General features: G+C 41.6%; 6 protein-coding genes across 6 annotated transcripts; 4 read left to right on the plus strand and 2 right to left on the minus strand.

Annotated features, from left to right (window-relative positions):
* Positions 1–4923: 4923 nt before the first annotated feature.
* CCM_01949 (uncharacterized protein) lies at positions 4924–6108 on the plus strand (the record flags this gene model as incomplete). Its single annotated transcript, XM_006667103.1, has 4 exons — positions 4924–4931; positions 5027–5171; positions 5250–5327; positions 5872–6108. The coding sequence occupies 4 exons, from the start codon at positions 4924–4926 to the stop codon at positions 6106–6108; spliced, it is 468 nt and encodes a 155-aa protein (XP_006667166.1).
* A 644-nt stretch (positions 6109–6752) lies between these two features.
* Positions 6753–7748, minus strand: CCM_01950 (short chain dehydrogenase/reductase; the record flags this gene model as incomplete). The annotated part of the gene is made up of 4 exons (XM_006667104.1): positions 6753–6816; positions 6894–7590; positions 7642–7666; positions 7719–7748. 4 exons carry the CDS (start codon positions 7746–7748, stop codon positions 6753–6755), a joined length of 816 nt encoding a protein of 271 aa, XP_006667167.1.
* A 776-nt stretch (positions 7749–8524) lies between these two features.
* CCM_01951 (thiol methyltransferase 1, putative) lies at positions 8525–9463 on the plus strand (the record flags this gene model as incomplete). The annotated part of the gene is made up of 2 exons (XM_006667105.1): positions 8525–9052; positions 9116–9463. 2 exons carry the CDS (start codon positions 8525–8527, stop codon positions 9461–9463), a joined length of 876 nt encoding a protein of 291 aa, XP_006667168.1.
* A 305-nt stretch (positions 9464–9768) lies between these two features.
* Positions 9769–10680, minus strand: CCM_01952 (OTU domain-containing protein 6B; the record flags this gene model as incomplete). Its single annotated transcript, XM_006667106.1, has 1 exon — positions 9769–10680. One exon carries the CDS (start codon positions 10678–10680, stop codon positions 9769–9771), a length of 912 nt encoding a protein of 303 aa, XP_006667169.1.
* A 213-nt stretch (positions 10681–10893) lies between these two features.
* On the plus strand, positions 10894–12211 carry CCM_01953 (Protein kinase-like domain; the record flags this gene model as incomplete). Its single annotated transcript, XM_006667107.1, has 4 exons — positions 10894–11359; positions 11412–11778; positions 11831–11936; positions 12056–12211. 4 exons carry the CDS (start codon positions 10894–10896, stop codon positions 12209–12211), a joined length of 1095 nt encoding a protein of 364 aa, XP_006667170.1.
* A 370-nt stretch (positions 12212–12581) lies between these two features.
* CCM_01954 (uncharacterized protein) lies at positions 12582–14067 on the plus strand (the record flags this gene model as incomplete). The annotated part of the gene is made up of 2 exons (XM_006667108.1): positions 12582–12748; positions 12798–14067. 2 exons carry the CDS (start codon positions 12582–12584, stop codon positions 14065–14067), a joined length of 1437 nt encoding a protein of 478 aa, XP_006667171.1.
* Between the last annotated feature and the right edge of the window lie 1104 nt (positions 14068–15171).

Consider the following 15171-nt stretch of genomic DNA (forward strand, 5'->3'; position numbering starts at 1 on the left):
AAAGGTATTTTTAATATTAAATTATTAAAAGTTAAAGTTATATTTTACTATAAGTATTATTATTATTTAGAAGGTTTATACTATTAATATAGCTATATATATTTCTTCTTAACTATTAATTAGCTATAAATCCCCTTATATATAGATTTATATTTTATACTTAATTAAGACTTTTTTAGTATTAAATTTATATATAAATACTTATTTAAAAGGTAAAGTATATTCCTTTTTAATATTTCTATATATATAGGTTTAAGTCTTTATTTTATTAAGGGCTTATATTTTATTAAGACCTACTTTTTTAAATTAGGTCTTAAAAGTATACTCTTTAATCTTATTCTACCCCTAAAGTAAAGGTAGTAAATTATTAGTATAATATAACTACTTATCTTTTCTAATATTCTAAGTCTAATTATTATCTAATTATTTATTTTAGAATATATATTTTAGTATTATAAATAATATCTATAATTCTCTATTATTATATTTTTTTAAGTTAATATAATAAAGATTAGCTATATATTCCTTCTTTTTAGTAATAGTCTTTAGTAATTAGAGTATAGTAAAGGCTAATTTTATCCTTTTTTATATTAGCTTTTAACTATTTTTAATCTTCCTTTTAATCTTTTTACTTTTATAAATAGTCTCTTTAAAAATAAAGATTAAGCTTTCTATAATTACTTCTTAAATTTCTAGTTATAATTTAAAGTCTTTTATAACTATATCCTATAAATATAGATTATAATCCTTTCTAATAGGCTCTTCTTAAGTTACTAGCTTATTTTTATTAAGTAAGTATAGATTTATCTTTTTATTTTAAATAATAAAAAGCTAAATTCTTATTTTTTAAATATTTTTTATATATAAATCTTATAATTCTAGTCTTATTTAAAGGCTAAATAAATATATATATATTTAATTATCTTTTTTTACCTTTAAAGCTAAATTATTAATATCTTTTTCTTAGCTTATATCCTTAAATAGTTCTAATATATTCTTAAGTAAAAGTATATTATCTATTCTATTACCTATTACTATCCTTATATTATTATTATTTTTAGTTTTTACCTTTAATATTAAAAATAATATATTACTTTTTAAAGTTCTAATATTACTTAGGTCTACTTCTTAAGTTTATATAATATATTTATTAGAAGTTATAATATTTTATATCTTATAACTATTTTATTTAAATCTACTTAAATTTTATAACTTATTTTAAAGATTTAGGTTAAAGGTAGTATTTTATAGAGTTATTAGGAGAAAATATTTAAGTCTAAATTCTATAGTTAGATTTTAACTTTCTACTTCTATTAAGGACTTTATCTCCTTTTTTAATTCTAACTTAGTAATCCTATCTTTATTTTCTATTTTTAAAAAATAAAATATATTTTTATTAAATTTAATATTCTTTATTATAATAATATAGTTAAATTAAAATATCTATATTTAGTATAGGTTTAATACTATATAATTAACTAAATAATTAATATATCTTTTAAAGTATACTTTAAAGTTCTTTTTATTAATTCCTTTTTCTTATTCTTAATTAAAAAGGTATACTTAATATCTATATATATATTACTTTTTTATATTAATCCTTTTACTAATTATATACTTAGTATTTTATTTACTCTTTTTAAACTATAAATTTATCTTTTATAATAATAATTTATATTTATATACTTTCTTTAGGCTATTTCTAAGTAAAAAAGTAGCTATTTTTACTACTTTAAACTATAAGGCTATAGGTAATCTTAAAGATATTATTAAGATAAGTATTTTTTTAATAACTATTCTTCTAAACCTCTTATTTAACCTATTTAGCTTATAAATATATACTAATATAGCTTTAATCTTTATTCTTAATTCCTTTACTTATTTTTAATACTTTATAAGAGTATCTTTATAGATTATAGCCTTTTTATTATTATATTTTATAATAAAGACCTTAAGGTTAAATTACCTTTTAATCTATATTATAAAGTTCTTAATTATAAAGAAAAAGGTTTTAGTATTTTTAAAAGTAGTTAAAATAGAATAAATTAAATTAGTATATTTATCTTATATTATAAAAAGAAAGTTTATTTTATTATAACTTAAAGGGTATTCTTATAAATCTTATTTAATTTTTTTAAAAAGTTAAGTAGTAAATATATTATTAGTTTCCTTATTAATAATATTTTTTATTAAAGTAATATTATATACCTTATAATCTAGATATTATATTCTAATAATTTAGTTATTAGTTAATTCTTAAATTAAAGCTTTAAGTAATTCTTTTTTAAGGTATCTTAATTATAGATATTATAAATAACTATTCTCTTTTTTAAGAAAAGATATTCTTTTTAATATATAATTAAGACTATATCTAAAGGTACTTAAGACTATTTTTTAAAATACTAGTTTCTCTAGTTATTAAATTAGTTTATATTTAAAGAATAAAATATTATCCTTCTTATATAGTTAAGCTATATAGTAATTATTCTTAAGTATACCTTTCCTTAAAGTATTATTATAGCTATTAATTTAGAGCCTAGTTTTAGCTTTTAAGATACTAGTTAAGATTAAATTTATATAAAAGCTAGGAATATAATAAATATTTATTAAATAAAAGTTAATTCTTAGCCTATTAGGAATAATTAAGATATATTTTATAATTCTTATTTCTATACTAATAATAATAAATTAATAATCTTTAGCTTTAATTAAGATATTTTATAACTCTTTATAAGAATTTAGTTTAAAAAGGCTTTTATTATTTATAATATAATATAAGCTATAATTATTTAAAAGTATACTTTTATAATATAGGTAGTAGTTTCTATAAATAATAAAGAATATATTTTCTATAGGTTTAAGAGTACTTTTAAATAGAATATATATATTATATTCTTTTTATAGCTACTTTCTTTTACTTATAAATATTTTAAAGGTAGCCTATTTAGGTTTATTTATAATTTCTTTAATTTTCTTTATTTAGAATTTATTTATATTTATATCTAGTTTAGAAGAACCTAGATATACCTTTTAGATAATATAGTATTCCTCTAGCTTCTATAAGTAAGTCTAATCTTTCTTTTAATAAAGGTAGTTATATCTTTACTTTTTAGATTTCTTCTTTTATTTATTATCTAATATAAGGAAAGTATTCTTAATTAACTTTTTATATTTTAATTCTTTTATATTTTCTTTAAATATATTTATAGTAGTTTATAAGGTTTAATTTAATATTAAATTATTCCTTAGTAAAATACCTATATTAATAAAATCCCTTTTTAAAGATATAGCCTATTTAAATATTATTTTCTTTTTAATTATATTTAAAAAGTTAATAATAGCTATTAATTCTTCTATATAGAATTTAATAAAGTAGTATTATTTAATATACTTTTTCCTATATTTAGATTTAACTTAGTCTATTTAATATTATCTTTTTAATAGTTATAATTTATTTATACTTTCTTTTTACTTTTTACCTTATTTTTTTAAGATTTAAAGTAATAATAACCTTTAATTCTTTAAGAATATTCTTAAAAGTATATTAATTATAAATAGCTCCTAGTTTTACTACCTTTATTTTAATAATTCTTTAAGCTTTTAAAAAAAAGCTTAAAGTTTATAATAGTATTAATCTAGATTTAAACTAAATTAATATTCTTTTACCTCTTTTTAATTATAATTATTATTTCTTTTTAAAAATTTATTACCTTTTTATAAGTAATTTTTAGGTTTATATAGTTAATATTTAGGTATTTATTTTTATATTAAAACTAAATAAACTTATAAAGCTTTAAGTATAAATTACTATTAAAGTAAAGTTAATTTAGATTTATATAACTTTAAACTTACTTTAAGAATATATAAACTTTAAAGTAAAATTCTTATTTATATTATTACTTTAATTCTTTAAATTTAAGGTTAAAATAAGCTAAAGTAGTTACTATTTTTTAAGTTAATATATTAAAAAAAAAAGAGAAAAAAAAGAGAAAAAAAAGATTAAGAATATTTTTATATATTTTAAATAAGTTTATAAATAAAATAGAAGTTTTAAATAATAAAAAGTATTTTTTATTATTTACTTTTTAAGCTTATAACTTTTATAAATTATATAAATAAACTAATATAAATATTAAATAATTAATTATAACTAAAAGTAATTTTATATAATAAAGTTAAAAAATAATATATATTAAAACTTATAGCTATTTTTATTTTATTTTTTTTAATTAAAAAAAGAAATTCTTTCTTTTTTATATTTATTTTTTAACCTAATTAATTAACCTAATTATACTCCTTTAGTATATCTTTTTATTATTTAATTCTATTAGTAATTAAGATTAGTTTCTTTAAACCTAACTCCTTTATCTATATACTATTATCCCTTTCTAGCTTTCTATTATAAGTAGGTCTTTAGCTAATTATATGTACTATAATCTCTACTTAAATCATAATATATTCGCTAATCATATAACGGTCCTTAGATGAGCACTGGAGTAAACAATTCTGATATATAGCCGAGTCGGCTTTATTTACTGAGTATAGCTATCTATTTAATTACACTATTCCGGACTCTCAAGCCGGTTATTTGATGTCGTAACATAGCAGTCACGAAGTCACGAAGAGTACTCTGTACGGTGCGGGTGCAATAGACGGCAGCAAGCAGCTCAGGTGGAAAGTTGGCTACCTCCCTAGCTAACAGTCCGCCCGCCCTGGCGACGCAACAAACCGTGTCTGTCCTACCTTGTACTCCAGTAAATCGTCAGTACTTGATTCCTGATAGTTTTTACCATCACGGTACGAATGTCCTCTATTATTTTGGTCTTTCCTGTTCCATCTCTAGAAAGTTCTACTCAACATTAATTCCAGCTTGTAGGTACCAAGAGTCAGCACATGCGCTGACGGCGCTCCCCTGCTCAAACAATGCGCGTGTAAGAGTTGAATCTGCCATGCCGATCATACGGCCTCGTCAAGGCTTTTATTAAGCTTCTTTGTCTCCGTCCCCGTACCCGGGAGAGTTCTTCAGCGACTCATCTCCATACCCCATAATTCGCGTACCTACGGATGCATCTCCACGCGACCACTCCCCCAACGCTTGTGACCAGCACCCGAGTACCTTGGTACCAAGTCGCTTTGTCTGGCACATGCGCACCGAGTCTGAGTTCTCAAAGGTAAATAAAGGTGGCGATTGTAGACAAAGGCGATGTGATGTTAACCACTAACGACCGCTCGCACTAGTCATAATGTAGCAAGACGCCCAAAAGTCCTTGCTGCATCCCATGTGCTATGGTCACCCAGGACGCAAGCCGCCATCCAACACTAACTTCGTGCGTATTAATGGATTGGTCAATTCTGCCGCCCGTCATAACCCACACAGCTTCCCCGCTCCATCCCAAACAGACAACATCCATCATTTCTGGTGTCTCGTTTCTCCCCTTCATCATTTGCAGAAAACTAATCAACTAGGTGGACAGGCCTTTTCGCTGCATTTCGTCGCCCAGCTCCCTTCGTTACCGCATCTGGGCCACATCCCCGCCGCACCACGCCGCACGCCGCCACACACGATAGGCAGGCACACACTTCCGTCCGAGTCTCGTCGTCACTGTTTTTTTCATCGTCGCAACCGGACACGGCTCACAACCCCTTCCCTTGGCCGTTGCTTTCTTCTGCCGACTCCGCCCTCCCCCGTCACCTTTTTGTTTGCGCACCTCACGCGAGTCGGAATTTTTTCCCGCCCTCTCCACACTTTGAGCGGGCCACCATACGACACCGGGTTTTTTTCCGCCTTTGAAAGTCGCAAACACCGACATTGACCGAACTTCGATTGTCTTTTCTCTTTTCCTCCTTCGCATCCTCGATACCGATATACAGCCCGCGATGAATGCTCCCATTTCTTCCCCGTCACAGGCCGCCGCCTGCTCCGTCGCCTCTGCCTCATCTCTCCGCACCTCGCCCAACCAGTTGGCCTCGGTGCCTGCCCCGCCACCGCAGGACAACAAGCCGCCCTCGACCGACGCCTTTCTCAAAGACTTCACCCTCGTGGCCGAGGCGGCCAAGCGCGCCCAGGTCGCCGTCATGGTCCGCGAATTCGAAAATTGCGGCCTATAATACATCCTTCCTCGATACGTCTGCGGTCGTGTCCTGCTGCCTGGCCCGCCGCTGGCACAATGCTATTGTCGCACATTTCTCGTCACATGTTAGCGTCACCGGCTCGATTCCACCAATCTCGTGCCTTACTGCGACCCTCCCCCGCGACAGCGGCTGTTTGAGCCCTTAACCCTGCGGCTTTCAATTCCATTCACCAAGACCAAGTCACGCCTGTGACTGACTACACATAAATATTTGGGTTGGCTCTTTGCTTGCACGAGGCGGTTTTTTGACCGACCTTCATTAGGACTGGTTCGCGTCTTTGACCAGACGTCTGAACCGCATCGCTTGACTACTTTGCTTCTGGCGCAGACTTGAGGCGTTCTCTGCTTCTTTGCTTTATATGTAGACTACTTGGTGGATAGTAGATTTGTTTGGGTTTTGTTTTCTTGTATTTTGATAGCATAGCCGTTATACCCCCCTCAAGTAGATGGAGCGGATCGAATGAATTTAGTCAATACATGCCAGTGGCAACCTACGACTTTTCGCTTGACTATATGCGCGTGACTGATTGGCGGTTATCTAGTTTAATAAAAGATAAATTATTCGGTTCAAAAGATACACCACTCAAGCACGTTGCAAGAAATAAAGCCAACGTATACACATCAAATCTTGGCCACCTGTGACGCACCACCATCGACACGAATCGTTGCGCCAGTGCAAAAGGCACTACAATTATTAGCGAGGTCATGCAATTTAATGCAGCTGTGACAGAGAAGTGAAACATGAAAGAAACCAAAACTCACCCAGCTTTGCTCGACAAGTAGATGCACGCGCCCGCCGCATCCTCGGGTTTGCCCACCCGCCGCAGGGGTACCTCACTCCTGATGTAGTCGCCTGCCGCCTCGAGCGTTGCCTTCATCATGTGGCTGGGGAATGGCCCGCAAGCGATGACATTACTGGTAATGAACCGGGGGCCAAGGTCCCTGGCCAGATGACGCGAGAGCTGGTGCAGGCCGGCCTTTGCCGCCGAGTAGGCAAAGTTGGCTGTCGAGGGGGTGCGAATGCCGTCAATGGAGCCAATATGGATCAGGCGCGCCGGATCCTCGGCCGTGGCTGTTTGCTCGAGTAGCGGCAGCGCCTTTTGCGACAGCGTAAAGACGCGCTGCAGGTCGAGTGTCAGCACCTTGTTCCAGGCGTGGTCCGGGTAGCTGTCAATGTCGGCGCCCCAGACCGCGCCGGCGTTGTTGACGAGCACGTGCAGGCCCCTGGCGCGCCCGGCTTGGTCGATCGCCGTGGTCAACTCGGCTACGAGGCGCTCGCACTCTTCGTATGATTGCAGGTTGGCGGTAATGGCAAACACGGAGCCGCCGGCTTTGGCGACGACGGGTTGCAGTTCAGCGACGACGGACTCGCAGGCTTTGGCGTCGCGTCCGGTGATGAAGACGTTGGCGCCGGACTCGGCGTAGCCTTGGGTGATCATGCGACCGATGCCTTTGGCACCTGTATCCGCTTAGCAATAAATTAGTGGCCAGGTCTGGTGGTCTTGGGTACCTCCGGTAATGAGCACATTCTTGCCCTAATAGAAACATGATGAGCTTGAAACGGCGGATGAGAGGCGGGAAGCGTACCTTGACGGTGAAGAGACTGCAGGAATCCATAGTCGACTCTATGCGTATTATTAAAACGAAGAAAATGAAGAAAACCAGTTGACTTTGTACAAGAACACGCTTTTCTGACTTGAAGCCCTTTTTATTGATGCAATGTTACGGAGATGCAAGCGCGGCGTGGATGAGATGAACTTCCCCAGAGCGAGCTAAGCCGAGGCTACCGGTTGAGTCGGCCACGCTCTGATAGGTCAGCCCCAGCCGCACCTAATACGGTAACTGTGCGCCTGCGGCTTGGTAGCTTCTCTTTCGATAACTTATAACTACTCTGCGGATTCGCTATTTTTAGCCCTTTTGCTTCTTTTTTTTCGTCCTATTATCGTGTTAGCTTACACTTCTTCTTGGCCTTTGTCCATCTGTCTCCAGCAACTGTCCGCCTGGTCCCCGCGTTGTTGTGGCTTGCGAGGTTCCATTGTGCACCCACTATAGTGGTACCAGAAGCAGATACTGCAGCCGCCCCTACATAAGAGTTGGATGCCAAATTCGTTGGTTAATCTGTATTTCCTGGGTCAACTACTCGCGTCCAGTAGCCTGAAGAATTGTTTGTGTAGAGATGCCTCTAACCTATTGCACAATACGTCATCCCGGTCTAATCCGTTCATGGCACGCCACTTTCCCCCACCCCCACTACAGCCACCCGACAAAAGGTTGACACCATTCCGCTGCCCTCGTCATTCAGCTATCGAATTATCATTATTCACTCTCAAGAACTACAACCTTCAATCTATCCCTTCAAATCTGTGCTGCCTCATGCCGACATTTCTTTAGCCATGGCCGCTCCAGACACCTCCAACCCCAACATTCTCCGCGACACGTTTGCCATTGCCGGCCACGCTTCCGAAGACCAGAAAACCGCCTGGGACAACCTCTACAAACACGACTTCCATCCCTGGGACCGCGGCGGTCCGTCCCTCGCCCTCGCCGACCTACTTTCCCTGCGCCCCGACTTGGTGGTCCCCGCCCAAGACGTGGACCGCCGTGGCAAACCCCTCCGCGACGAAACCGGCGCTGTTGTTCGTCGTACAGCGCTCGTGCCCGGCTGCGGCCGCGGCCACGACGTGCTCCTGCTCAAGACCTTTGGGTACAATGTTGTCGGCTTGGACTGTAGCGCCGATGGCATTCGTCGCGCAAAGGAGAACATCGCGGCGCTCGAGGCCACGCCTGGCGGCATCAAGCCGCAGGGCGATATGCAGATTGGACAAGAATCGTGGGCCGTCGCCGACTTCTTTGCGCAGGATTGGGCCAAGGGTTTGGGTACTGATGGCACCGGCAAGTTTGATCTGATCTACGACTATACGGTACGCTTCTCCGGTCTCATTTGTCAAGTGCTGGATCGCACTCTTTGCTAACATCGTCTCAAGTTTCTTTGCGCCTTGCCCCCAAAGCTCCGTCCGCAATGGTCCAAGCGCATGTCTGAACTTCTTTCTCATGATGGCCGACTCGTGTGTTTGGAATTTCCCTCGGGGAAGCCTCTCTCTGACCAAGGGCCGCCCTGGGGCCTCAACCCGGAGGTCTATGAAGAGCTACTGTCGCACCCCGGACACGAGCTGAGCTACAACGACGATGGTACTGTCATTGAGACGCACGATTTGAAGCCTACTGATGGTGCGCTACATCGAATAAGCCTCATCAAGCCAGAGCGCACCCATAAAGCCGGCATGAACGAGGACGGCTCGGTGCGCGATTTCATTTCGGTTTGGAGTCTGTAGCAAACGCCCTCGGAGAAGAATACATGCCACGATATAAAACGATGCCTATAAGTGTGGCAACTAGACCAGGGAATCAGTCTTGTACATAAATCCGGGCTACCGCTCTCAAAAAGTCGCACTTGTCAAGCGCGTCATATCCAGCCTGGATTGGCGGAACTGGCTTAAATCAAATCCTCTATATGCAAATGACGAAAGCTAATGTATGCTCCCTTTTTCCGCCAGAATTATGGCTGTCGACACTTTTTGAGCTTCCTTTCCCACGCCTCTCTTCTCGTCGCTTGCCGACTCGGAGTGAAAACGTGACTTCACTTTCGACGTAACGAATTGTAATGTTCGCCCAAGCCATAGCCATGCCGATAATACGCCAACCATATCACTTTGTCTCCATTTCCAATCGCCTCTGTCCGTCCGTCCTGCACCACGCGTATCCCAACGTCATACGCCCGTGCCAAAGCCATCAGCTCCGGCTCGCCCCCCCACTCTGCTGTATCTCGCATGCGCGCCAGGTACGCCTCGAAATCGCCCTCGATGAACGGCGCGAAGTCGTCGCCGTGTGCCGCCATGAATTCTGCTGCGGCTCGCCGTACCTTCTTGTATGCCGGCTCCGTTATTTCGCTCGCGTCGCTACTCAGTGGGATGGAGAGCTGCGTCTGTAGCTGGTCGGCTACAGCGGAGAAAAGGCAGTGCCCGTCCGGCGCGATGTCTTTCTCCACGAGACCCTCGGCCTCCATTTTCTTCTTCATATACGCATTCTCGATGGCGCGGTGATTTGTCATCGTGGAGGCCTCCTCCTCGGCTTTGGTCGTGGCTGCCTCTTGTTCCGCCGCGCGCCGTGCCAGACGTTCCTTTTGCCTGTTGCGCTTCTTGCCGGGTTGCGGTGAATCGTTCTGGGGCGAACTTTCTGCCGTGGGAACCTCAGTTCTCGAAGATATATTCAGCTTGTCGCGTGTTTCATTGACGAGCGCCCCGTAGGTGCCGTCTATGTTTGTGTCCTCGACATCCTCCGTGGCCCCGTCCGTCGGTATCTCTCCGCCAAGCCTGGCAAGCTCGGTCGCCTGTCGCTCGCGCAAGGCACGCTCCAGCTCTGAACACTCGTCGTTTACCGATTTTCGCGTCTTCTTTGTCGCACTTTTCTTTTTATTCGTCACTCGGCCTTGTAGGTCTTTGAGCTCTTTGCGATGGCGCGTGTGAGCTTGCTCGACGGTCTCGGTCTCCATGCGTGGGTTGTTGTAGGCTTTGCCTGATCGTGGTACGGTCGAGTTTCAAGGGCAACGGGCGCACCCAGCGAGTCACGGTTTTGCGCATAGCGGGGCTAACAAAGCGGCTCAGTGACCTGGAGGAAAAAAGTTTGGGAACCGCCCACTGACACCATGTAATCCGAATTTCGCGTCCTACTTCTAGTTTGTCCACGTATCAACATTCTTGCTGCTATGATTGCGTCAAAAGCTATACCCTCTGGTGTCGAACTGGACTTCTCGACGGTCAACTACAGCAGATTTTCCCCCGACAAGCCGATGCCCTCACCAAGCACAATCAGGGCGCTAAACCGTAACTTGGGCGGTGTACGTGCGGAGAACTTCTATCGCCCGCCGCCTTTACACATCCCGTCGCTTGGTCTCCTCGTCAAGTATGGGGCCGATGTGACGATTCATGAGGCGAGAACCCAGATAATGATCCGTGAGAAACTATGCGGCCAGGTCCCGACCCCTGAAGTTTTCGGCTGGGTCGTAGATGGCGGCCAGGTTTTCATTTACATGCAGCTGATCCAAGGCGAGACTTTGGAAGCGCGATGGCATAATCTAGATAAGGCCAACAGGCTTTCTATCTGCAGTCAGCTGAAGCGCATGGTTGCTTCTTGGCGAAGCTTGCTGCAAGACGACCAAGAATGCTACATAGGTCGGTAGTCCAACGGGCAATTCGCCAGGCCCTATTACTGACGAATTAATAGGCAGTACAGGCAAGCAAGCACTTAATGACATCTTCCTTCAACATCGCCCAGACCTCACCGGCCCATTTGAGGGGCCAGATGCTATCGCGCAATTTCACGCTGCCTGTGGCATTGACATTTCCCAACGTGGGCCTATAGTCTTCACGCACGCAGATCTCGTCGCACCAAATATTCTACTTTCTACGGGGCCGAAGCCAACTGTGGTCGCCATCATTGATTGGGGTCAGGCGGGTTGGTACCCTAGTTATTGGGAGTATTGCAAGGCACGCCGTGTAGAGCTTGCTTCACATTGCTTTAGCCCTGAGACTCAAGACGAATGGCGCGCAAAGTACCTACCTTTAATCATGGAGGCGGTGGATAACGAGACGTACTATTATCCTTGGCTACAATTTGTATTATCTAAAGGTATCTAAATTTAGTATTGTACTATGCTTTAAGGACTGCTCCATTTACTACAAGTTAGGCTGGAATGTTGATACACAATTAACGCTGCCCTGCCAGGTTGCTGGTCGCGGACTGTACGAAGTGGGTTGTTACTGGTACCTGTAATAATCGAGACGAATCTGACCTCTAAGCCGATCCCACTCCCCCCAACTAAGGTTGAGACCTTCCTCAAGAATTCCCTGGTAACCGTTGCGGTATAGAAGTACATCTCGCTTGCCCGTGTCCCGGTGATGCCAACAACGTGCACCTTCCAACCGCCCTCCGCCCTGTACAAGGATATAGACAGCAAATTCATGTACACATGGAGCCTTGGCTCCAGTCCCGAATATTCGGCGTTTCGCGAATGTTACCAGTAAGTCGAGGGTTATATGGAGCGCTGCTTCGAACTACGGCTCCTAATTCTGTCCTATTTATTAATCGTTGGCGACTGATCTCGCTCGCTTGGAACACTGCGTGTACTACAAGTGTACAAGTGCTCGAGGATGGGGCATTTCACCATGCTACTTTGCTAGTGCCTGTTTTGGCGGGCAAATTTGGGTACCCTTGTGAGTGCACAACGGTTGAGAGGGGGGGTCGAGGGGTGTATCTTCTCTCTGTACCTTGGTACCTAGGTAGGTAGGTAGGTACCAACTTGCGTCAACGTGGAAGCTCTCTGAGCCCTTCTCAGCAACAAGGACAGCACAGGACTTTTGTCGTTTATCTACGACAGGTCAAGCAAAAGGCAACATGGCGTTACTACAGCTATCAACAATACATGATTTCGAGACGCTCAACGACGAACAATTGTATGATCTCATAAGCAGACATCGCCGTCCTAACGGCGACATCGAGATACCCTTGGACGGTTTAGAGGCATCACCCCAGCAAGAAAGATATATCGCTGCCCGGTTGCAGTGAGTGCGTTGCTAGTCACGAGAAGCACTGTCGCTGACGTTTCGTTAGTGCCGCCGCGCGAGGAACCTCAGCGCACGCTCTCGATGTCGAATTCCTCATTCGGCGCATCCAAGAAGCTGCTGACAACCAGGACGCCTTCTTGTCAGCCTCGCCGACAGAAAAGACAACGAATGATACAGGAGACAATACTCGGGGGGATAAAGACAGTGAAAGTGACAGCAATACGAGAATACCTGACCCGGACCAAGATTTGATTGATGAGACAGAGGCCCACGACCGACTTGTCAAAGATGGCGGCCGACCATTATACCCCATCGACCTGTTGCGCCAAGTGCTACAAAGCCCTTCTGAGTACCGCGACATGCTCCGGCCGTTTTGGGGCCACCCTAGAGACGGAAATAGCGACTGCGACGTATTCCAGAGGCAATGGCAGCGTTGGGCAGATTTCCGTCTCTGGCAACTTGTCAACAGAGGTCTCCAAGAAGACGGCAACGGCTACGCGGCGCATGTGGACGAAACCAGGGCTTTATACCGTAAACTAGGATATGTGGATGGGCTGGCTAAGCTTGACTCTAATCCATCCTGCCTTCGCGAGTCGTGGGCGGCACGATTGAAAAAGCGCAAATGGCAGCGCCAGTTCTACCGCCAGCCCGGCCACACTTCTCTCCGCGACTACGAAGCCGCCGCAAAGGTGCGCCTGGCACGTCACGGGTTCCGCCAGCCATTTTCGCTGCATGAACAACCCAGACTGCAAAGTGTGTTGACTACGTTGATCGAGTACCTATGTTTCGAATGCTGGTGGTATGACTGGTATAATGCACAAGTCAAGCGTTTGGAGCCTGAATACGACGCCGCGTGGTCAGAGCTGTGCGCTGCCGCGATACTGGAACCTGACGAGAATGCAGAGTCTCTCCGGACACCTGCTTCTTCAATGCGTCGCCACCGAGAATTGCACGACGCGCAGACGGCCTTGCTGGCAGCAAAACTCGAGGTAGAGAGGGTGCACAATACATTGAACCAAAGCGCCAAGCAGATTCGGGAAGCCCTTGGGAAACTGAGAGACGCAAAAGCCAGGGTCGACTTCGTCGAACGACGCGACGCTCTCATCACAAACTTCATTCGAAATACTTTTGACTATAAAAAGGCCAAAAATAACAGTGCAAATCAGCTTATCCTGCTGGACTGGGCAAAAATACAGGCGTCACCTACATCGAACAAGATCGGAGGTCGGAAGAGGAAGAGGCCTATCGAGGACGAAACACCAGACACGATGCCGATTAACAAACGTGGAGCTTCCGACCAAGCACTTTCTCGCTAGCGGTCGTGTCGTAATGCCTATTGCTACTGCGCACTGTGAAATCGTTACTTCGGACGAAGTTCAGAGTGCGGCAACGCCACTACGCTCGAGCCCTTGCCCTCCAACACTTAAAATGTAGTTTCTGCATCAGTCGTTCGACGGAGTGGAAGGATTAAGGCGCGACAAATGGCCGTGGTTGTAAGTACTGGCTCCCCGCCATGCGAGATTACTAGATCAGCAGCTGGCAAGCGTTGCCGTGGTATATCTTGACTATATAGGTATATCCTATGTAAACGAACAGTGCAATCGCTAGACATATATCTGAAAGTACAAAAGCAAGATGATATATAATGATATATAATAAAACTATAGTTAACAAACTTGATAAGATGATAATAATCTATAGTTTTTATTATAAATGTTAATAACGAATAACAGATTTATAATTAAAAACACGATGAAAATTAAAAGGAGCATAACATATTAAAATAAGATATAAGAAGCCTGTCCTGTATTCGGTTGCAGGTAGTCCAGTCTGTGGATACCCTGCGGAGCGCAAGATCATCTAATTTCATGCCAGTAAAGTGTGGATCCCGCTTTTGTTGCAACACTACACATCTACAACCAGGAAGTTGAACGCGTCAGTAGTCAGTGATGCAGTCACAGCTGGGAGCCAAACGGCAGCTCTGTTTCGAATCCGAGGCGGAGGAGGACCTGGTAGAACCGAAGCGAAAGGCGTTGTGCACGCACGCGGGGCCCGAACCAAAACGGCGACAATGGGGTGAGCCCTGCCAGGAGGAGGCCACCAGCACCGAGCGAGCATCGGAAAGCGTACTTGACAAGCTGCAGCGGGCAGAGACCAGAGCAACGGTATCGCCGATTCTTTGGACTGAACGCCTAGCGGGAGCGTTTGGCATAGCGTTTGAGCAAGTGCCGCTAGCAACACCAGGTGCACCGCGTGTCGAGAGCGCGACGATATCATGTCCGAAAAATGACCCTTTACCTTTATGGAAGGGCAAGAAAATTATCCGGTGGACGAGACTACTAGGAAAGTCTGAATCGGATGCCCAGGCTGTGTTACTGCAGTCCATATTGAAGCAATATGGCCTAGAATGCATCTCGTAA

The sequence above is a fragment of the Cordyceps militaris genome, assembly GCF_000225605.1.
Source record: "Cordyceps militaris CM01 unplaced genomic scaffold CCM_S00002, whole genome shotgun sequence".
NCBI classification, from domain to species: Eukaryota; Fungi; Ascomycota; class Sordariomycetes; order Hypocreales; family Cordycipitaceae; genus Cordyceps; species Cordyceps militaris.